The 24,731-nt window shown below is 35.3% G+C and overlaps 1 protein-coding gene across 4 annotated transcripts in view; it reads right to left on the reverse strand.

Annotated features, from left to right (window-relative positions):
* The window catches only part of LOC126705778 (polygalacturonase-1 non-catalytic subunit beta-like), a 73,232-nt gene extending 54,592 nt beyond the window's left edge, over nucleotides 1-18,640 (reverse strand). The window contains exons 1-3 of one of the 4 annotated variants that reach the window (XM_050404972.1): nucleotides 18,485-18,640; nucleotides 17,178-18,189; nucleotides 16,141-16,463 (exon numbers count right to left, since the gene is read on the reverse strand). In XM_050404972.1, the coding sequence (XP_050260929.1) occupies nucleotides 17,194-18,189; nucleotides 18,485-18,547 (1,059 nt within the window). In that variant the 5' untranslated portion in view covers nucleotides 18,548-18,640 and the 3' untranslated portion in view covers nucleotides 16,141-16,463; nucleotides 17,178-17,193. Of the gene's footprint in view, nucleotides 1-16,140; nucleotides 16,464-17,174; nucleotides 18,190-18,484 lie in introns of those variants that run through there. The other 3 variants (XM_050404971.1, XM_050404974.1, XM_050404973.1) reach the window with 3 other exon arrangements.
* Between the last annotated feature and the right edge of the window lie 6,091 nt (nucleotides 18,641-24,731).

Consider the following 24,731-nt stretch of genomic DNA (forward strand, 5'->3'; position numbering starts at 1 on the left):
CATTCTCACATCAGTATAAATATCCTTTATACCCACGAAAGAAAGAGAGCTTCCAGAGAGAATTTTGAGAGAGAAACCCTAAAGAAAAACAAGATTGATTCACCTACAATCTATACATTAGAGTCTCTTCAAATTCCTCAACTCTCTTCCTCTCCATTGTCAAATCCTTGAGAGGCATTTTACCAAAATCATGTTCTCACCATATTCATCACTGTGGGAGGGTTGTTTGGTTTTCTAGGAAGCAGTTAGGAAGGAACCAATCTACATTGGTTGATGCTATGGTCTAGTAGCGGAATCTGGGAAGCTAGAAAAGAAAAAGGTTCGGCATAACCTCGTTGGAGCAAGAAGCTTGGAGGGCTTAGATGCACTGGGTAGATTAGGCTTGGAGGGTCTATTGCTGTCCATGTATCCCAACTACATTTTCTAGTGGATTGTTTACCGCTTGGAGGGCGGTGGAGAGGTTTTACACCGAGGGTTTCGGTTTCCTCTTCGATAACACATCGCGTGTTGTCTTTGTGTTTGCATCTTCCTTCCCTTTTATCTTTGCCTTTTATTATCTGCTGTGGGTTGTGATTTTAATTTGGCTTAGATAATTTTTCCAATTCTATATTATAGCTTATGTTCATTTTCCGCACACTAGTTGTTTGACATAAAGCTTGAATTGGTTAATTTGTAAATTGGGGGTCTAAACGTTCAAGGGTGTTTATACACATATTTGAACTTTCAACAAGATTTTTTTTTTTTTTTTTTCTCCAAAATTCATTCTCTATAGCCTCCATTCAAAACCCTAACGACAAAGTGTCCAAAAAAAATAAAACTTTTACTATTTTAATTTTCATCCAAATTTACAGCAGTAACTTTTGAGTTAATTTGAGTTAATTTTGGTCTTCAAAAATTGTGAATTTCAAAAAATTCAAAACTGGAAAGTTGTAGATATTTAAGTCGTGGTTCCAACCCATCTGGCATTGTGTCAATTGGATTTTTGAGAAGAGAGATACGCCCAAAATACTAATTTAGTGCTCAAATCTGATTTTTCCTTTTTAGATTCTACCTCTTTGATTTCTTTCCTTATTTGAAGCTTCCAAACGTGGTAGACGACCCAAGCACTCTAGCTGCACCTCCTTAGACATTTAAGCATGATCCTTTAACTCCACTTTAATTTTAGTTTGACCTCCATTCTCTCACAAACTCTTGTCATCTTTTTCACGTGATTTCCTGAAAGTAAAAAATTACATGCAATGAATGACATCTTATTCAAAAAATTATGTAAAGATAAATAATAAGGATTAATACAAATCATGGCTTAATTATACAAATTATGTATAGTAATAAGGAGATAACACCCACATAAATATAACAAATATACATTTTAGGGCGTTATCCATTGTCATAAAAAATTTTCTTAAAAATCTAGGCAGGGATTTTATGACAACAAAGTGAAACACGTTTGACCGTATCATAAGACAAACCTATTTACATCTAACCTTTAGCTCCTTAATAGTAATATAATTATATAAAGCATTTATAAAAATTAGAAAGTAATAATAATAAATAAAAAAGCCCACAGTTATTGAAGTAAATGCAGTATGTACTACTTCATCATCAAAAGAAGGTACCATGCAGGCCATTTGGGGCTGGCAATTACCATCAGCTCCTAAAGCACCAAGCTCCCCTCTGCTTATAACAGCCTAGACAAATGAAAAGGAAGTCAAGAGTCCATTGCATTTGAGAAGCAAAACCTGGATTTCCAAAAAAAAAAAGAAAAAGGCCATTCATAAATTATACCATCTAGACATAGGAAGCAAATGATCTACCAAACTTAGCAGTCAAAGGAGTGAAATATTTTGTTCATAGAAAAAATAGTTAATAAGTACATATTAAATGTATTTAGGGGTAAAAAAGAAACATAAAAGGTACAACAATGTAAATAACTCATGCAGGCCACTAACTTTTGCATAAGGATCCAATAGAATCCGAGAAGAATCATAGTAAAGCCCTTTGTCTGGGGAAAATTTTCCATCAAATTTGTAGCCATAGAGCATGTTTTTGAATTCTCCTTTCAGGAATACATGCCAGACATCGCCTTATTAGTCAATGGATCAAGTGAGATTTGGTCAGCCACTTTATTCTGCAGAGGTAAATGGCTAAAATTAGTTATACATGCTCCACAAACTATGATACTTAAAGACTCATAAGTTTGATCAATGACTCTTAAAAACAGTATCATTGTTTCAAAAAGCTGATCTTGTAAGCCTCAAAACTCATGAAATATCTCTGCTAATTACAACATGCAACAACTCCTTGGTATAAGAATAAGAAGGCCATAAAAACCATCGGTTTCCAAGATACACAACAATACACATATTTCATCAAGTAGCACATACATCCATAATGGTCCAATGAAATTCATAGATATGGGAAGAAATCTTGTCAAATAGATATTTTTCTTTTGACCATCTCTTGAGCTTTTAGTTGTTATAGTAATGTGTGTATTGGAAATTATTGTAATTAGGATCAGGAAATGTACAGATAAGGCCTACTTTTCCCTCAAAAGGATCAATGAGTCCTAATCTATTTTTTGAGGAATAATAAGTTCTATTTTCAAATTTTCTTTCTGAATAAGTTCAACCACCTATAATTAAAAGTAGAGCCAATAAGGGTTGTAAGACTTGATGGTTGAGAAGTGCAAGAGCTTTCAATATCTTTGAGCAATAATTCATAAGAGTTGGGAAATTAAAGAGAATATGAATCATAGGATAAGAGGTGAGTGGATGAAATCAGGAATATAATGTGGTCATAGAGTATCTATGTAGTTAAAGGGAAAATTTTATAAGATTGATATACTAAATGTTGGGCTATTAAAAAGCAACATGTTCATAAAATGAGTGTAATTAAAATGAAAATGTTAAGATGGAAAGTGAAAATTCAAAGAAATATAGGATCGAAATGACGAAATTCCCTCAAAGATAGGGTGGCCCTACTAAAGATAAGTTGAGGGAGACTCACTTAAGGTTGTTTGATCATGTCCAGAGGAGAGTGATTAATGCACTAATGAGGAATAATGAGTTGATTTAAGTTGAATGAATGAAAAAAAGGCAGAGAAAGATCTAAAATAACATTAGTAGAAGTAGTAATAAATGACATGTCAATTAAGGAAATAACATATAGTTGACTTACGATTGAGCAGAACAACACGAAAAAGAATGCAAGAGACTTCTCTGATTAGTTTATTACGAATCTGTGAAGTGCACTAGAGCTTATATAAGATTAAGCACCCATCATCATTTGAAATAAAAATACCCTTCAGCATTAGTTACTTAGAAACAGCATTAGTATTACAAAATAAAATACTCCCCTAAAACCCCATTTGCGATGTAGAATATATTGACCACCAAAATTAATTTTTCACGACAGTTAAGTTAGCAAAGTTTTCAATTGGTCCCATCACTGACTTTAATTTTGTCATTTAGCATTCACTTTTTTACAAAAAAATTTACAACTGCTAAGTGTCAAGTGTGAAGCTTAGTTGTAAATGGTAGACAATAAAGTGGTGTTAATGGTGAACCCAAACTAGAATCAATAACGACTTTGACAGAGTTGTAAAATTTTTTGCGAAAAAACATTAATTGTACATGTAGCATTGCCCCTAGAGTTACTGAATGAATAGAAATTGTATCAGAAAATAACATACGCAAATTCAAAGTCCTAAACAACATTTACAAAGTAAAAATACATTGATCACCAAAAAGAGAAAAAAAGAAAGCGAACTCACTCACGTCATGTAAATCGGAGAGAGAGATCAAGCAGAGAGTGGTAGAGATGGCATTGGCGGAGAAGATAGTGAAATTGACACCGCCATCACGAGCGGTGGCACCAAACAGCGTCAAAGAACCTCTATACACCTCAAACCGCTCCGATTTTGGCTTCTTCCTCACCGCCATGGCAGTGTCGACCTCGGCTCCACCACCACCACTTTCTCTCCTTGCATTCACGATCTTCAATCGAAGAGGAGTAGGACAGCTTCTCTTTTGGTTTCGGAGACTAGTAGTAGTACTTAACGCCAATCATCAAGAAGTTTTGAGAGGATTGTTGAGAAGTTTAGGGGTACATGATAGTAAGCGTGAAGTAAATTGAGTTGTTAACTCCATTTGGTTTGAAGCTCAGTGAAAGTGAGAGTGAGAGTGATAAGGGGATAGAGGCATAGGCATCTGATCTCAAGTCTATGGAGCTCATTTTGAGTGAAAGAGCTATTGATATTTGATTATCATATATATATATATATATTGATTATTGAGGCATAGTTCTTGATTTTTTGTACTTTTTTATTTGTTGATTGATGGTTATGCAGGTAAGATATACATTGGCCAATAATGTCTGGTTGTTCCGCGAGTTTCCCTTCTCTTGACAATATGGAGTTTTATTTGAAATACTTCATTTTTTTAACTAGTATTTGGACTAATTCATTTTTTTATTTAGTGAACACTTCAAACTTAAAAATGGAGAAAGCAGGGATTAAAGTTTTACTTTAAGTTTCTTTGACACTAAGAAAGCTCTCTCTGACTTCTCTTAGACAATAGAATTGTGGTCCCTTCTTCACGAAAGAGTGTTTTTTTTTTTTTTTTTTTTTGGTTCCAAAAAATAAAAGTGTTATTTTTTGGCTTGTGGGTTTTCTTTCATGGGTTGTGGGAAATAGAATACTCTACCCTCTTACTACCTGCCTCTCCAATTTTCATCTCAGATTAATATGGATGAACTGACCAACAACTGGACTCGTCTCTCTCTATCTGACATAGAGGGTCCGGGTTTCTGTTTAGACAACGATCTTGGCTCTCAGGAGGTTGTATTGGTAGCAAAGTTTATGACTAAATGTGCTTTGAACATTGATGCCATCATAAAAACTTTTACCCCACTATGGCAATCGTGTAATGGTTTTAAGATATGGAATATAGTCAACCACAGGATACTATTTGTTTTTGATGACGAGTCTGAAGTGGAAAATATCATCCATGGTGAACCATGGAATTTTGACAAACATCTTGTGATCATGGAACAATTTGAAGTGAGCAATCCGATGGATACGCTGAAGTTTGACAGAACTATGTTTTGTGTGCAAGTCCATGGTATCCCTTACAAATATATGAATGTGAAAGCAGATGAGAAGATTTGCGAAGTACTTGGAAAAGTTATTCACTCTACTGATCCTGCCGAGACTGATGGTGGAAACTTCGTGAGAGTTAGGGTGATCATGGATATCTCTCTCCCTTTGTGCCAAGGTCGTGTGATTGCTTCGGCGAATGGTGAGAAAATTTGGGCTCTTTCAAATACAAACTGAAAGTTCAAAAACGTGTACCAAAACACTTTTGAACGTTTAGACCCCCAAAAACCAACTTAACCAACACAAGCAATATGTTAAACAACAAGTGTGCGGAAACTTAACATATGCTATAATGTGAAATAGGATAAAAAACTATCTAAGCCATAACATAATAAAATCACAGCAGATAATATAAAGGCAGAGATAGAGAGGAAGGAAGATGCAAACACAAAGATAACACCCGATGTGTTATCAAAGAGGAAACCGAAGACCTCGGCGAAAAACCTCTCCGCCGCCCTCCAAGCGGTAATCAATCCACTAGAAAATACAGTTGGGATACAAGGACAGCAATAGACCCTCCAAGCCTAATCTACCCAGTGCACCTAAGCCCTCCAAGCTTCTTGCTCCAACGAGGTTGCGCCGAACCTTTTTCTTTTCTAGCTTTCCGGATTCCGCTACTGCACCGTAGCATCAACCAATGAAGATTGGCTCCTTCCTAACTGCTTCCCAGAACTCCAAACGACTGTCTCACAGAGATGATGATGGTGAGAACCAGGTTTGGTATAATGCCTCTCAAGGATTTGACAATGGAGAGGAAGAGAGTGAGGGAATTTGATGAGACTCTAAGGTATAGATTGTGGGTGAAACAATCTTGTTTTTCTTTAGGGTTTCTCTCTCAAAATTCTCTCTGGAAGCTCTCTTTCAATCGTGGGTTAAAGGGGTATTTATACTGGAGTAAAGAGGAATGTGAAACGTCAGGTTTTTCCAAAACAGGGGTGGCTCGCGGCTTGACCAAGTCGCGAGATCCAGTCGCGAGTTAACCGTATGGCCAGTTGTCCTGTTTTGTCCTGTAGTGCTCCAGCTAGCATGACTGTTCATCTTCCAGCATGCTTGGCACGTGTGCAGCTTCTGGCGGCTTGCAGCCGCGAGTCCACCCGCGAGTCCCAGCCGCGACACTCTGTTTTCTTGCACACTCTTGAGCAATCTTCACTCTATCTCACTCACTACCCTTACAACAAACCCACCTAAATACAGGGTTACTAAATGCTGAATTACAAGCAAATTTGGCACGGAATAAAGCCAATTAGATGGTTGAATAAATTCAACCTTACACAAACATCTACCAAACATTTGCTATTGGTGTGGATGTTTTAACCATGATGATAAAGATTGTGGACTTTGGTTGGAGAGTGGTGGCAGCCTTACGGAGGAGAAGAAACAATGAAGGTCTAATCTTCGTGTCGCTCCCTTTGTACCTTCAAATAGAAGTGTAATCTCGGTACTGGGATTTTACAGCACCAAGCATTGCCAAAGTGGTACAAGGGATGCCTCTGATGCTACCCACACAGTAGTAGAAAACGGCTTGAGGAATGAAGGGTCGCTGGATTGTGAACAATAGAAGGATAACGAACCAGTTTTAGCATCATTCATTATGGTGTAGAAAACTCAGGATACGTTACCATCTGATAGGTAGGAAAGTATTAACGGATCCCCATCACTAATTCCCTGTGAGAGACCGTAAAAGGGGTGCTCTTAAAATAGAGATTCGGGCACTTAGGGCACCTCTCTTTTGAGTAATTGTGTGGAGTCGCCACTTATTTTTTATACAAAAAAATAAGAAAAAATAAAATATAATTACATGTCCAAAAATTCCTTGAATGTCATTAATTGACTATGGAAATATAATTACATCATGGTAGAATAACTTTACAAGGCTTTAGTCCTAATACAATCTATGTAAAAATTACAAAGCTTTGATCCTAGTTACAATCTACCAAAAGCAAAAGACAAAATACTAGTCTACCTATCCAAAAAACCTAAGTTCAGGGGCTAGGTAATGGAATGGGAAGGTGTTAGGCACCCATTCCACCTAGACAGAATCAGAACCAGTTTCAGTATTTTGATCATATCTTTTTACTCAAAATTCGCATTAAGCTGAAATTTTGAAAGCTGAAGGAAAATTCGATTCTATACAACTTTTCTAGAAATAGCCTAGTCCGAATTTTGAGTTCTACTATACCAAAAGTGCCTTGGAATGTGAATCTGAAATTTGCTACTTGATTAGCATGTTTTTGAAGTGTTTTCCAATTCTAAAACTGTATTTGGATGAATTTAAGAGTTATTTTCATGATAAACCTCATTCCAAAGTGATAATTAGGACTTTTAAAATAATTATTTTGAATATAATTATCCTAAAAGCCTAATTCTCTACAGTCTTTAAATATTATAAGCTTATTTATTTTAATCACATGCAACAAATCTCACTTTAAGAAAAATACTTAACCAATCACAAAAAATCATCTAATTAATTGTAATCATTAACCAAGCAAAATTAATTTCAATTAATCACACGTGATCAGCTTCACCCCATACAATGCATGCAGATTGTGAAAACTTGATCTCATGATATCTTGCAATTCGACTGTCTGATTTGAGAATTGGACATACCGTCAGGACCGATAGAATCTCAAGATCTTTTTTATGATATGCAATGAATGAATTAATGCATGTAATGCAACTATGATTTTTCCGGTATATGAAATGGTCATTTTAGCCATCTTCCAAGATTAAATTATGGGTGCAAAATCAAGTTTCTACATTCTCGTGAATCACGAGATCGTATCCTCTCCAATTACGTTACAAACAAGCCCTACAACTGAGGATGGAAACTCAAATACAATTGAGGCAGTTGTGGAACCCACTTACAAGGTCATTGACTCCCCATTTATGGCAAAAAGTAATGATGGTCTTCATGAAGTTCAACCTAAGGAAGCACGTGGGGCTCATGAGAATTCTAGTAGTAGCCCTCACCTCAAGCACAAGAAAAAAATAACGAAGTGGAGCCTCATTGACAGACCCAATAATGAAGAAAAGTTTTAGACCCTTAATGAAAAGAAGGATGGAGGAAAGAAGAAATTTACATAGTCCGATACTCACTCTAAATTACCAAGCAAGAGATAGCAGGTTTCGAGGGGTGATAGTGCTAAGTGTTATTCAATGGTGGAGGTTGATGCTCAGCTCCGCTAGGCATTATGAATTGCTTTGTATGGAACTGTCGTGGGCTTAGGAACCTACGTACAAGAAAGGAACTTCGAGATTTGATCTGGGAAAAAGATCCCTTTGTTGTGTTCATAGCCGAGACATGGGCAGATGAAGCAAAGCTAATTACTGTGATGTGGAATTTTGACTTTGAACACAAATGGATAGTCCCTGGAGAAGGGAGAAGGGGAGGGCTTGCACTTTTTTGGAAATCATCAATTAATCTCTCAGTGGAGGACTCTTCAAAATATTTTATTGATACAATTATTGATAAAAACACTGATAATGCTTGGCGCTTTACAAGTTTTTATGGAGAATCAATTACTTCTAGACTTCGTGAAGCATGGGAGTCACTTTGGAGACTAAATTTCAACCCGAATACTCCATGGTTTTTGTGCGGGAGATTTCAATGAAATTGTCAGACAGGAGGAGAAATTAGGTGGAGCAATTCGACATCACCATTAGATGCAACTATTCCAAGATATAATTGATGAATGTGGTTTTCTTGATTTGGGATTTACTGGGTCTCAATTCACATGAAGCAAGCACTTTGAAGATGGTCACTCTATTTGGGAAAGGCTTGACAGGGGCTTGGCAAACAATAGATGGTTTCTGAAATTTCCAAGTCAAGAGTTCACCATTTACATTGTTCTACCTTAGACCACTCACCACTCTTAATCAAACTCTCGAGTTTGGATCAGTTGCCTAGAAAGAAGAATTTCAGATTCGAAGAAATGTGGTTGGCTGATACTAGATGTGTTGAGATTATTGAAGCTTCATGGCAGTCGAGTTTGTATCACTTCGGTGATGATGCTATTTTTAAAAGCTTGAAGCTATGATTAGTGGGTCCAATTTGAGGGTTAGAAGCTTGGAGTCCGAAATTAACATCCTACTGGACAAAGAGGCTCGAATGTGATGTCAACAATCTCGATTTCTTCCCAAAAAAAAAAAAAAAAAAAAAACAATCTCGAGTTCTTTGGCTCAAGCATGGGGATAACAATACTAAATTTATTCATAGCCGAGCAACTCAAAGGCATCAAAAAAATTTAATTAGAGGCATCAATGATTGCATCAATACCTGGAAGGTCCAACCCAATGAAATTGCTAATGTTTTGGTGAGTTACTATCAAGAACTGTTTACAACAGCCAATCTGACTCCATCAAATGCCACAATAAACCTTGTCCTTCATGTGATCGCTAGTGAAATGAACTCCATGTTGACTACTGATTTTTTGGAGTGTGAAGTTTAGTTAGCACTAAAGCAGATGGCGCCTCTTAAGGCACCCGGACCTGACGGCATGCCCTCACTATTTTACTAGCATTTTTGGTAGGTGGTACATCATGATGTGATTGGCTCAATTCTCTCTTGGCTTAATACAGGCATCCTCCCTCACCTAATTAAACACACTTTCCTCACACTTATTCCAATAACCAAAATTCTAGAATATGTTCATAAATATCGCCCCATAAGTGTATGAAATGTCCTTTACAAAATATTTCCAAAGTCTTGGCTAATAGATTGAAATCCCTTTTACCAAATATTATCACCGAACACCAATCAACCTTTACAAAAAACCGCCTCATTTCTGATAATATCTTTATAGCCTTTGAGACATTTCACTGCATGAAATCTCATAACTTGGGGGAAACATGATATATGACTCTTAAATTAGTTATGAGCAAGGCAAATGATAAGGTAAAATGGGTGTTTCTTGAAAATCTTATGAGAAAAATGGGTTTTTGTGAAAGATGGATTGGGCTTATCATGGCCTGTGTTAAATCTGTTACCTATTCTATTCTAGTAAATAGAGAACCTAAAGGGCTAATCACACCTACAACGGGTATTTGGCAAGGGGACCCACTATCCCCTTTCCTTTTCTTATTATGCACAGAAAGATTACATGCCCTTATAAACAATGCAATCTGGGGGAAATTATAGGCTTTCTCTTTGTGTAGGAGAGGACCAAAACTAACCCATTTTTTATTTGCAAATGATAGTCTTTTGTTTTGTAGGGCTACTACTGAGGAATGTGCAAAAGTCCTGAATATATTGGAGACCTATGAGAATGCATCTGGCCAAAAGGTGAACAGGAATAAAACAACATTATTTTTCAGCAAATCCATTGCTGGAATTATTTGCCAGGCAATCAAAGATACTTTGGGAGTGCAAGCAATAAATCAATACAAAAGGTACCTTGGTTTGCCATCTCTAGTTGGTAGGGGAATGAAGGAAAGTTTCAATTTTTTAAAGGAGAGAGTTTGGAAAAAACTGAAAGGGTGGGAAGGGAAATTGTTATCTCAGGCGAGTCATGAAGTCCAAATCAAATCTGTTATCCAAACCATTCCTACATTCACTATGGGGTGCTTCAAACTAACCCTTGGTTTGTGTTGTGACCTCCAATCTCTCGGTTCCTGGAGTCTTTAATATTCCTAACCTTTCTTATAATTTATTTTCTGTTGGACAATTAGCTGAGTTGGGTTATCGCATTATCTTTGATTATTCTGGGTGTATTGTGCAAGATCCGAGGACGGGACAGGAGCTTGGGACTGGTCCCAGAGTTGGGCGTATGTTTCCCGTGGACAACCTTCGTCTTCCACTTGTTGCTCCTGTTTCTGTTGCTGCAGCTGCTACAGCTTCTTCAATTCCTTCCCTTGCATTTTGGCATGCTCGACTTGGTCATGCATCCTCCTCTCGGGTACAACAATTAGCTTCTAGAGGTTTGTTAGGTTCAGTGTCTACAAAAAATTTTGATTGTGTTTCGTGCCAATTAGGAAAACAACCAGCTTTACCCTTCAATACTAGTGAATCAATATCCACTGATATCTTTGACCTTATTCATTCTGATGTTTGGGGCCCTTCTTCTGTCTCTAGTATTGGTGGGTCTCGATATTTTGTTGTCTTTGTTGATGATTACTCTCGCTATAGCTGGATTTTTAATATGAAACATCGTTCTGAATTATTGCAAGTATATTCTAATTTTGCAAAAATGGTTGAAACTCAATTTTCCAAACGCATCAAAATTTTTCGATCTGATAATGCTCTTGAATATACTCAATATGCTTTCCAAGCTGTTTTGCATTCCTATGGCACTGTTCATCAACTAACTTGTCCAGGTACCTCTCAGCAAAATGGTAGAGCCGAACGGAAACTTCGTCATATTCTTGACACTGTTCGTGCTCTTCTTCTCTCTGCCAAAGTTCCTGCTCCTTTTTGGGGCGAAGCTGCTCTTCATGCTGTTCATACTATTAATCGCATTCCGAGTCCGGTTATCCAAAATCAAACTCCATATGAGCGCCTTTTTGGGTCATCTCCAGACTATCACCACCTTCGCTCCTTTGGTTCTGCTTGTTTCGTTCTTCTTCAGCCACATGAGCATAACAAACTTGAGCCTCGGTCAAGGCTTTGTTGTTTTCTTGGCTATGGCGAAACTCAAAAGGGGTATCGATGTTATGACCCTGTCTCTCATCGTCTTCGTGTTTCCCGCAATGTTGTCTTTTGGGAACATCGCCTCTTTGTCGAGCTCTCTCACTTTCGTGCCTCCCTATCTTCCTCCTCTGTTTTAGATCTTTTTCCAGATGAGGCACATATTCCTCCTGTAGTTGCTCCTGATTCTCTTGTAGACTTCTCTGTCCAACCACCAGATATCACTGATCCCTTTCCTAGTTCACCCTTTAATGAACAGGTGGAAGATGAACAGGTTGAAGACGAGCTACCCAACCCCAACCCTGAGCTTGGGTCCCCTGCTCCTGCTCCGCCTGAAGATCTTGCACAAGACATTCCACCTCGTCACTCAACTCGAGTAAGATCTATTCCTACACATTTACTTGACTATCATTGTTACACTGCTCTTGCTACATTACATGAGCCTCACACCTATCGTGAGGCTTCCACTGACCCTTTATGGCAGATTGCAATGAAAGAGGAACTTGATGCATTATCTAAAAACCATACTTAGGATTTGGTGACACTCCCTCCCGGGAAATCTGTGGTTGGTTGTAAGTGGATCTACAAGATTAAGACTCGCTCTGATGGGTCCATTGAGCGCTACAAAACTCGTCTTGTTGCAAAAGGTTTTACACAGGAGTATGGGATTGATTATGAAGAGACCTTTGCTCCGGTTGCTCGTATCTCATCTGTCCGTGCCCTCTTAGCTGTTGCTGCTGCCCGTAAATGGGATCTTTTTCAGATGGATGTCAAAAATGCATTCCTTAATGGGGATTTACATGAAGAAGTTTATATGCAACCTCCTCCTGGTCTCTCTGTTGACTCAAATAAGGTTTGTTACCTTCGACGTGCACTTTATGGCCTTAAACAAGCTCCACAAGCTTGGTTTGCCAAATTCAGCTCTACCATCTCTCATTTGGGTTACATGGCCAGTCATTATGATTCTGCCTTATTTCTTCGTCGCACTGACAAAGGCACTATTTTACTTCTCCTGTATGTGGATGATATGATCATAACTGGTGATGACCTCAGTGGCATTCAAGAACTCAAGAATTTTCTCAGTCAGCAATTTGAGATGAAAGATCTTGGACATCTCAGCTACTTCTTGGGTCTTGAAATCACTCATTCTACTGATGGACTTTATCTTACTCAAGCTAAATATGCTTCTGAACTCTTGTCTCGAGCTGGACTCACTGATAGCAAGACTGTTGACACTCCAGTTGAGTTTAATGCGCATCTGACTCCCTCAGGGGGGAAACCATTGTCTAATCCCTCTCTTTACAGACGATTGGTTGGTAGCCTAGTTTATCTCACAGTTACTCGTCCAGACATCTCCTATGCTGTTCATCAGGTGAGCCAGTATCTGTCTGCTCCACGATCAACTCACTATGCTGCTGTTCTGCGCATTCTTCGATACTTGAAGGGCACCCTCTTTCATGGCCTTTTCTACTCAGCTCAGTCTCCTCTTGTACTCCGTGCATTCTCTGATGCTGATTGGGCAGGAGATCCTACTGATCGCAGGTCTACTACAGGTTACTGTTTTCTCCTTGGTTCTTCTTTGATTTCTTGGCAAAGTAAGAAACAAACTTTTGTGGCCCGCTCCAGTACTGAAGCAGAGTATCGTGCTCTTGCTGATACCACATCTGAGCTCCTTTGGTTACGATGGCTCCTTAAGGATTTGGGTGTGTCCACCTCCTCTGCTACTCCCCTTTATTGTGACAACCAGAGTGCCATTCATATTGCTCATAATGATATCTTTCATGAACGGACTAAACACATCGAGATTGATTGTCATTTTATCCGTTATCATCTTGTCCATGGTGCTCTTAAGCTTTTCTCCGTCTCCTCCAAAGATCAACTTGCAGATATCTTCACCAAGTCACTTCCTAAGGGACGCACTCGTGATTTGGTTGACAATCTCAAGTTGGTCTCACATCCACCTTGAGTTTGAGGGGGGCTGTTAATGTATATTATGTTATGGGATTTAGGCCCAAATTAGGTTACTTGTATAGCACACATATGCCTCCTATATAAAGGCAGTGATGTATATTCTTTTATTTTTATGAAATACAATACAATCTTCCAGTATTTCTAACATGTTGAAATGGAAACGTTTTTACCTAAATTGATCTGTTTCCATTCAGTAATATTGTTTTTAATTTTCGATTTGTGTATACTAACTTGGGTCATGAACAATGCCTTTGACAGTATATAGTATATACACTCTCTTGATTCTCTCTCAAACTATTAGTATTGCTTTTGTCATTTTTTTCTACCTATACTTTTTTGTCTAGTTTCTTTCAGTTTCTATTGTATCAGACACTGATTTGGCATGCTCTAAATTTTGGGTTTGATTATTCTTTTCCATTGGTGGAATAATAACCACGTTGTAATTGCATCTTTGGATGTCTCAAGACGTTAATATACAATTTTCAAAACTTTTCGATGTAATATTACGTATTTCTTTGGTTTGCCTTTAATGTTGCCAATGATTTTTGGTCCTTTTGGAAAATTGTTTTCAGAAATGTAATTGGAAATCCATAGTTAAACGTTATTAATTTCACAATAGTCTCTATTTGTTCGTTTAGACCCCTTAAACAAATTGTTTAACCTAATATATTAACCAAGTGATTACTTAGATTAATTATTCAGATCTAGGTTAAACACGAATAAATCATATCATGCAAAGATGTGGAAAAATAAATAACACCACGATATGATGACCTAGGAAAACCAATGAAATGAATTGTTTCATGGTAAAAACTTGGGGAGGATTTAACCTAGTTATCCTCAAGGTAAATTAAATCTACTATAAGATTCGAAATTTTACAATCATATTTAATCCTAAATCTATTGTTACTTCTAGTAGTAACTTACTAATACAGCCACGTGCAAGTTTCGAATCCACGGACTCCTTCTCTTCTTGGATTTATAGCAACACAAGCCGCCTTGCTTGTGACTTTGAGATCCCACTCAAAGGTTTCAAATCACCATCAGTAATAATATTGATCCAGCAACTGTGTTCTACCAACACATGATTGTAGTTCTTGCTCCAGTAGATTCTTGTATAGTTAGAAAGTACAAAAACCTCTTAGATCTCATAAAGAGTAACACACAAATTTTCTCCAAAAAATCTTTAAAACGTGGCTAAGGTTTCCCTTTTATATGTGGAGAAGTTTAGATGAAACCCTAAATGTTTTCGTAGGCTTGGGCCTGTTTAAAAATTTTGCAGAAAAATTGGACCTACGATTTTCAATCAATCGAGCCTAATTCTCGATCGGTTGAGCAAGGCAAAACCATACTTCCTTTTTTTGCAGTTAGCTGGACTTGGCTCTGATATCAATTGGGGAACCAAGGAGGAGTACAATGAGTGGATGAAGAGAGAAAATATGGATGAATATGTATGAAAGAAATATGTTTCAAGAACAAAATGAACGGGACAACATAAAACTTTGAAAATAAATATATTTTTGAAAACTTAAAAATTTACTTGATTCTTGAAATTTTTGAATAGTAATTTAAACACTAATACTCATTCAAATATTTAAAAATATTATAATTATAATTTTTAATTATTATACAAGGATTGATATTGGAAAGAAGGATAGGGTTACAAGGCAAGGCTTATACTAAGTTGATTTATTTTTTTGGTTTGAAGTAGGCAACGTGTAAGGCTTGCCTAACACAATTGATTCGTGGGTTGGGATTGCGTCTATTGCATCAGTGCACTCGATAAAAGTTGTGTCCTTGATTCGTATGCCTTATAAAGGAACAAAGGCTACATGAATAGTAAAAAGGGAAAAGTACAATGAACAATATTGCATAGTGACAAATAAATAGTGCCGCATAGTAATTATCAAAAATAATTTCCTAATACCCTAGTAACTTCAATAATTCCTAGGATAGTGAATTGTCTTTAATAATTTTTGATACTGCCAAGATTGATTTTTTGGATGAAATAATGAAAGTCTTTAGTAATAATATATATACAGAGAAAGTCCATATATTACAAGTTTATATATATATGATAAAATATCAACTTATGACGTTCACTTCATGATTATTGTCTTTTATTATTAGACCAAGATACCAATTTATTTTTAGTGTAAATGAGATTTAAATCTCAAATATCATATTTGATGACAAAAAATTTTATCAGTTGAGATAACTAGAACTCACTATATATTACAAGCTTAATACACAATTAAATTAGAATTAAAAAAAAAAAAAAAAAACTATTTAAGGAGTAAATAGTCCTGAACTCAAAAAACAAAAAGAAAAACACAAAACAAATAGAGAGAGTAAGTAGTCCGGCCTTAGATTTCCCCTAAATACACATAAATTAATAGAGAAAGTCCATATATTGCATTAAAAGCTTAAAGCATAATTAAACTAGTCTAAGAGTAACTAGTACTCCTTAGACTTCCCATTTATACACATAAATTAAAATTAGAAGAGAAAGTTCATATATATATTACAAGCTTAATACATAATTAAACTAGTCTAGGAATAATTAATCCTTAGACTTCCCATAAATACACAAAATATTAGATGAAGGGCAAGTTTAAAATACACAAACTATCAACACATTTATTAGCTTCATGATACATATATGTGTCGAATCAAGACCTACAATCCTCTAGTGAAGCTGTAGCGAGGATGTTCCTGCAATCAAAAAAATAAATACATTAATTTCAATTTTTTCTTTAAACAAAATAATCGAAAGAAATAGATTCATTCAAACACACCATTAATGATATATAAAGAGAAAGGTAAAAATAGTGTTTTTCATGTGGCGTTCAATTATTTTTGAAGCTGGCCTTAAAAACATTGATCAAAACTCAAATTATGTAGTACTAATAAGCAGCATCTGGATGTAAAGTAAACCAATAACTTAATTTGTTTACTTGAACACAATATTATTTTGAGTAAAATACTATTTTGATTTCTAAATTTTACTAAAAATTTGTTTTTTTATCCCTAGAATTTAAAAAGTTTTTATTTTATTTTATTTTTTTATCCCTAAACTTTGTAAATAGTTTTTTTTTTTTTCAATAATTTAGGGACAAAAATAGAGATAAAAAAATAACTTTTTTCAATAATTTAGGAATGATTTTTTTTTTTAAAGTTTAAGAAAAAAATAAAATATTTTTAATAGTTTAGGAATGAAAGACAAACTTTTTAATAATTTAGAGATAAAAAATGAACTTTTTAGAATTTAGGAATGAAAAAAAAAAAAATTGTTTGTAAAATTTGAATATCAAAATAGTATTTTACCATTTTTTTTCATTATTTACAACTTATCACATAAGCAAGATTTGGCCAAACTAAAATTCTTTATATATCTTGAATAAATCAACTTGCTGTTTTTCTTACCACCTTGGTGTGCTAACGGTTAGTCAGCAACTGTCCAAGTCAGATCATTCTCGAAAATCCAATGGCAAACCTCGATCCGACCTGGACCTGACCCTAGCTCCAAGAAAGCTTCATGATTCGGGTCCCAACTCGAGGTGTTCAAGTGACAAACGGCAACACCATGATTGATCTTAGCCTTCGAATTCGGATCCAATATATCCGCTTCGTAGACCCGAACTTTTGGAACCGAATGGCAGTAATATACTAGGTACGGAAACAAGCTCTGATGACAAGACAGTGATTGCTGCATGACTTTCCCACCGTTGATCCCTTTGACCGACCCGATCATTATACTCTGCTTTGACCCGTTTGCATTCTTGGTTGTTCGAATGGCAACATTTCGACTACCCAAGACCGAGACTGCGAAGTCGATCATGTCCTCAGCTGAGCCCACGCACCGCTTGGTCTCGCCTAGGCCAGGAGCTTTCTCGCAATCAGTCAAGGTCTCAACTATCATAGTCTCCATGGTGGAATTATCACCCGCATGAAAAACCCTTTTCAGCTCAGAGATTTTGGACGTAGAAAACGGCAGTTTGGACGAAATGGAGCGCGGCAAAAAGGACCTTTCTGGCAATTTATCTTTAATGTCCCACATTGGCATCACCGTCCCTTTCTTTAACATCGACTCCCGGAAGAAAATACCGGTGGTATGGGATCTCTGGTCTGCGGTGTCCAAGGGTGGCGGGCAGTTGATGGAGTATCTTAAACAGATGGCGTCTGTGTGAGTTGGTGATGAAGAATCAGGGAAGCAGAGGAGGTTGGCAGACGCACAGAAGGCTGAGAGGCGAGAGGAGAGGGCGTTGTGGTTGTGGCTGCTGGCGAGTTTGGCGAAACTGGCTGACTCATCTGCGCTTAGTGGGGACGCTTTGGATAGGAGAAACACTGGCTTGGTGTGGCTGTTTCCGGTCTGTTTGTTCCAATAACGAATCAGATAGGACTTCTGGGTCAATGGGTTTTGATCACCGGCGGACCCAACCTGCATTAAGAGAACGTGGAAACAAAGTGAGACTCAACAACTTCTAATCATGCATGGGACTCACCCCACATATAATCTTCTCCCAAACACTAGGACACAAGTAAAGCACTACTTAACTATAGGACTCCTACTACCAAGAATTACAAACACTCTTACTATACCAAGGAATCTAATATATATATATATATATATATATATATACGCGTTAAAATAAGTATAACACATTGACTCAACACAATTAGCCTACTTCCACATTCATGATCTATTTTGTGCGAGTCAGAGTCAGAGTGCTTACAGTGAGAGATGCGAGAAAGATAAAAAGAAAGAGAGAAGCCATGGGGCTGAGTTTTGTGTGCATTATTATTATTTTTTAGAGCGTTGGTGTGTTTGTAGGATTATAGACTCGCTAGGCGGAAATTTATAGAAGTGTGAAGAGAGAGAAAATAAAAAAGAAAAGATATATGAGAGAGAGAGACAGAGGAATGAATGAATATGAATATGATAATGACCCGGATATCTCACACGGCACACCAAATTTGATTCGTCAAATGGCTAATGACATGTGCAGAAAGGTGTTTTTTTCTTTTTTTAACAAAAGTTATTAATATTATAAAGTTTACCGTAAAAGATTTATTATAAATGAAAAATATAGCTCCTAGAAGCCCCTAATGATGAACTTTCTTAGATGCTAGATCAAGAAGTTGGATATGGTTTAGGGATTATTCATAACCAAAAAAGAAAAAAAAAGTAGGATCTTATCTCCACTATATTTCACAAAACGAGGATGAGAAAAAAGAAAAAAGTGGAAAAGGAGAAGGAATGGAAGAGAGAAAAATTTTCATCCCTCATGTTGTTTGGTTAGTAGGGAAAAATGCTAGAAAATGATTTATGTTATGGATCAATTTTTAATTAAAATTAAAATATTTAGTTTCACACTCTTTCAATTTTAATCCAAAATGGAAGTAAAGGGAACGGTAGATTTGAAGGAAAGATTATTTGTTGCCTTCCTTTTTTTCCTTTCATTTATATTGCTAGTCTAATTTAGCAAATTAAACTTTTTTAACTGAACATCATTTAATATGTTGTCCTTCAAATAAAAGGTACAAGTTTTGAAAACTACCCTAATTTACTTACACTATAGTGAAAGAAAGATAGGGGTCTTTTAAATAAATTAAATGATATATAAAATTTTGACTTTTGGTTATGTTACATAAATTTTTGAAACTTTGCAATTTTATACGTCATTATTCTAATAGAACAAAATTTATGTACAATATTTTAAGTGTTGCTTTTTAGATTCTCCTCTTAAAATTCTGTCATGTGGCTACTTAACTTAAAAAATATACTTCCATCCATGAGAAAAAAGCCACATGGCAGAATCTTAAGAGAGAAATCTAAGGAATAACACCTAAGTACTCTACCTAAGTCTTGCTCATTCTAATATATACATTTTTTGTCCTAAATTTTGCATGAAGTTCACTTTTCATCTTAAACTTTAAAGGGTTTATTTTTTCACTAAACTTTTAAAAGCGTTTCACTCTATATCCTTCTATCAACTTTTGTTAACTTTTATCTTATGTATTTCTAAGAGCATCTCCAACAGCCACTGTAAAGCCATTTTTGGACCACCAAATGTTACTGTTCACGCTCCAGCAGCTTCTCCAAATTTTTTTTGAAGTTGCTACAGTAGTTCTCTAAATCTAGAGAACACTATAGCACCTTCAAATCAATTTTTTTGCTTAAAAAATTATCCCAGCTATTATTATATCAATTCTTTCTCTCTCCTCCGGATTTCTTTTTTTCTCTCATTCTCTCCGTTTCTCACATAATCCAAACACAAAACACAAAATAAAATCTAATTCTTAAAATAAAGTTGAATCAGAACAAGCAAATATGAAAAAAAGAAAAAAAAAAAAAAAAAAGAGAAAAGAACAAGTCGATTTGACCCCATTTCTCACATAATCCAAACACAAAACACAAAACAAAATCCAATTCTTAAAATAAAGTTGAATTAGAACAAGCAAATATGAAAAAAAGAAAAAAAAGAAAAAGAAAAAGAAAAAAAGAACAAGCCGATCTGACCCAAGCCGATCGATGGGGAGGACGACGAGCAGCGATGGAGATGCTGGAGTGGCGGTGGAGGCCCAAGCCTCTCTCTCTCTCTCTCTCTCTCTGATGTGAAGCGTTGGAATGTTCTTGAGGTGAAAAAGAAAATAAAAAGAAGGGGGGGCTGTATGTCTTGTGTGGAGGAGAAAAACAAGAAAAAGAAAAAAGAAAAAAAGAAATGAAACGTGGATGAAAATGAAATGAAAGGAAGAAAAATAATATAAAAAATAAAAAATCCTAATTGAAAAATACTACCACAATATTTTTACAATAAATCTTAAGTAATAGATTGTTATTAGTTAATATTGGCGAGTAAAAAAAAAATTCAGTGGTGGGTTCAAATTAGAACTAGTAACAACTTTCCACATAAATTTTGTTGTAAAAGTATTGCATAAAATGTTGTGAACATAATACTTATTGAAAAATATAGTTGTTAAAAAAAGAATAAACAATGAATGAAGAAATAATATTTAAATGAGATAGAGAATCTGTTGGAAGTATATTTGAAAAAGTGGGTAGGTAAAAGCTAAATGTCACTGTTCATTCTCCAAAAAGTACAAAAATTTAGAGAAGCTACTGGAGATGCTCTAATAAAGATATCTACAATTTGAATTCTCCATCCCCATTGTACTGGTTGAATTATTAAATAATAAGTAGTTGTATTGTAATATCTAGAGATATTATATTATTGTTGTTCAATTCTCTTCAAGAATTTGTTTTAAGTAAACTATTTAATCTATGTTTTATGTCCATCAAATAAAATCACTTTCATATTCTTGCTATATTGCAACATAGAAATTACCTTTTTTCTGGAAATAAAAGGGTTTAGATAGAAAATGGGCATCGCTTTGCTGCTACTTATTCAAAAAAAGTAAGAAAAAAAAAAGCTCCACAATGGTAAGGTACTACATTTGTTTAATTAGAACTTTGAACAGATTTTGATTTGGGGACTTAGGAATTTTGTTGCAATGGTGGGTGCAATGATCGTGGTGGTGGAGGAGTGATGGTTTAGCAGTTGATGATTTAGCTTTAGAGATTTACGGTTACATAGATGTTGACTTGAGGAGAGGAGTTGCTATTCCAGAGAGAGAGAGAGAGAGAGTAAAAAATAATGAAAGAAAATTTTGTTCTTAATTGATTGGAAAAAGGGGGTTTTGGTCTTTTAACACTATGTCACTTAAGCAAAACTCACATGCAATTCATGTGCTATAAATTTTTGTCCAACATAATAGTAAAATTAATGCATAGTACAAAGTGTAATAAGGGTCATAGTTTATAATACAAAGTGTAAATTTCTTGATTTTATGGATATTTGCCCATTTATTTAATTATTTTAAGAATTGCATGTAATTGATACGATATCCCATGAACAACACTCAAGATAGTTGGTGTCACACTGGCACACATCCATCATGTTAATTAGTTAATTACAGGGTCGGGGGATCATCATCTTAGCAAGTGGCAAAGCTACGGGCCGAGAGGGGATCCTAGCAAGTTGGCAAAACTACGGGCTAGGAAAGTGGCACAAGTGGCAAAAGGAATCCTAGCAAGTGGCGTGCCTACCATTAAAGGAAAAAACAAAAAATATATATATAGCACAAGTGGCAAAAGGAATCCTAGCAAGTGGCGTGCCTACCATTAAAGGAAACAAAAAAATTATATATATATATAGGCGGAGCAGGGAAATTTTTTAATCAATCCACCTTTTGACGGGTTGGAAATATTCCAAACTACCGCCAGTCGACCAAATTACATAAGAAATAAATCTTTTATTTTATTTTCAAAAATAAATTTCCAAAATACTAATATATCAGCAAAGAAAAAAAAATCTGATGTTAAAATTGTGGGTTTTAGGTAAATTGTGAAATTGTGTTTTTAAGACACGATTCCACCAATTTCAAATTTATAACTGAAATTATGTTTTGAACACAAGATTCCAAATATCATGTAGTGTGTAGTGCAATGGCAATTTCTTTATATCCATTATCAATTCAATTTATAAGTTCCCGTAAAAAAAAAAAAATTACAAGTATATATGACGTTAATTTGTATATCATACTACCGTTTGATAATTTTTTTCGTTTGATCTATATTTTTCCTACAATATATATCTTGTTCTCTTTCCTTCTATTGTTTTTAATTTGTGCTTGTCTTTTTATTACCAACCATGCAAGTGGTTCTTTCACTGTTTATGACAGCATGATAATGCATGCATGCAGCCAGAGTCCCACTTATACAAAGACAAAGAATGTGGTGGCTAGTTCTCACTTATCTATTATCAGTAGGGTCGATTGTTCCCAAACCCAGTTGTGTAATACATTCTTGATTCCACTAATCTGTGATCGGCATGCATGCATGGAGCCAGAATCCCATTTATATAAAGACAAAGAAGGTGGTATTTCTCACTTATTTGTTATCAGTAGGGCCGATTGTTCCCAAAACCAGTTGTGTAATACATATTCCACTCATTTGTGATCCAGTTTATGTACGACTAAACCACTGACTGGTCGAGAGGGTATGGTAACAGAAGGATAAGCTGTTTAGAATGATATTAATTTTCTCTTGTTTGATGTGATTAAAGGTGGTTTGCTGCATTATGGCAAGTATCAAAGCCTGTGGAATAATTCAATGCCTAAACAGTCTATAAGATAAACAACTAAGAACTTGAATTAAACTAGAGGAAACTTGTTTATAAACGACAAGAACTTGAATCAAACTAGAGGAAAGTTTAAGCATGTGGGTTTGGTATCAATTATATTACATTAAGTTATTAACTACTCATTCTTATTATTAGTATCCAATATGCGACTTCAATACCTAATTTACACGACTCACACAAAACCACTCATTCTTATTATTTGAATGCATTATCATGCTTATTTTGTGTTCATTCCTGCATTTTATTTCTGCTTTCGGAATGATGTTTAGTAATTAATTTTGTGCTTAAAACGAGTTTTAATGCATGAATATATCTTTTGACAGAGAATGAAATTTATTCTAGCAAGATTTATCAAAGAAAGGTACGAGTGGATTTGTGTAATGAAAAGGACTAACAACTAAATTTTGATAGGACCTTAATGAAGTTAAAGAGTTTATCCCAATTTTATTTGAGCCCAAATGAAGTAAGGAATTAAAGGAAATTCGCATAAAAATTAAAAATACAAATACAATTTGCTTTAGGATTTTAGACTACATAACCTTATCGATTTTGGCATAACCTTTGGCTCAGATACCTAGTTGAGGTGATTGAAGTTGGATGAGAAAGATAGTTTAAAGGGCTACAAATTTGTATTTCATAAAGATCTCCAAATTCCAATGTTTAAGGGGTCAAAGAAGAGCTTTAATTCCTTTTCAATTTTGGTACTATGCTTTCTTCACTTCTTCTTTTTTAATGAATGTCTTACTCGTTGCCAACTTTGGGTGCGTTTGATTGGGGAGAAAATTTGAGTGATTTGTGAAGAGAAGAGAAAATAAGATAATAAAAAAATGGTTGGGATGTCTTTTTTGAAGGTGGGATAATAGGAGAGAGAATGGTAGTGATTTTGTGAATAAAGTATTCTCCCCAAATTAGGGAGAAACGAGCTTAAGATGGGAAATTACTAATTTTCACCTCTCCCCCACTTCACATTAGTTTATGTTTTTCTTTTTGTAAAAGACATTTTTTTTATAAACTATTAATTTTTTTTTTTAATTTAATAGGAGCATGGTAGTAAATTTATAAAAACCTAATTTTTTATCCTCTCATTTTTTTTTTTCATGCAAATAAAAGAATTTTAAACTCTTCTACTTTTCCATTCCCCCCAATCAAATACACATAACAGAAAACTAAAATATATATTTTATATCTCCCATTATTCTATCCTCACAATTTTCTATTTTCCTACTTTTTCAATTACTAGCCAAACACGCACTTATTCACATTTCCTCTGGTAAAAAATTCGCTTTGTCATCTCCCCCCAATTATTTCTCCATTAAAGCCTTTGGCTGTTCTTATTGCTCTTTACTATGTCCCTATTCAGAGACTATGTTTGATCATTGAACCAACGTGTATTCCTTGATTATGCCACTTTTATTCTAAAGGTTATTATTGTCTTGATCATCTTCCAATTGTCTTTACACCTCATGGCGTATCATCTTTGATAAGAAATCTTTTCATTTCCTCTCTTCTTCTCTCTCATCCTCTTCTTCTTTGTTCTAGATTCCACTTCATCAAAGTATTTGGTTATCTCACTATAGAAAGGAAATTTTTTGACCAATCACAAATATCCACATCATACTATTAAGTTTGTACTCATGCTACTTAATAGATCCCAGTCCCACTGACCACTGTTATTATTCGGAGAGCAGTATATTTTTTCCAAGTGTTATTGAATAAAATTACAAAGAATATTTAAGAGCTAATGTTAATAATTTAATTCAAAACAAAGACATGCAGT

This window comes from Quercus robur, chromosome 11 (genome assembly GCF_932294415.1).
Source record: "Quercus robur chromosome 11, dhQueRobu3.1, whole genome shotgun sequence".
NCBI classification, from domain to species: Eukaryota; Viridiplantae; Streptophyta; class Magnoliopsida; order Fagales; family Fagaceae; genus Quercus; species Quercus robur.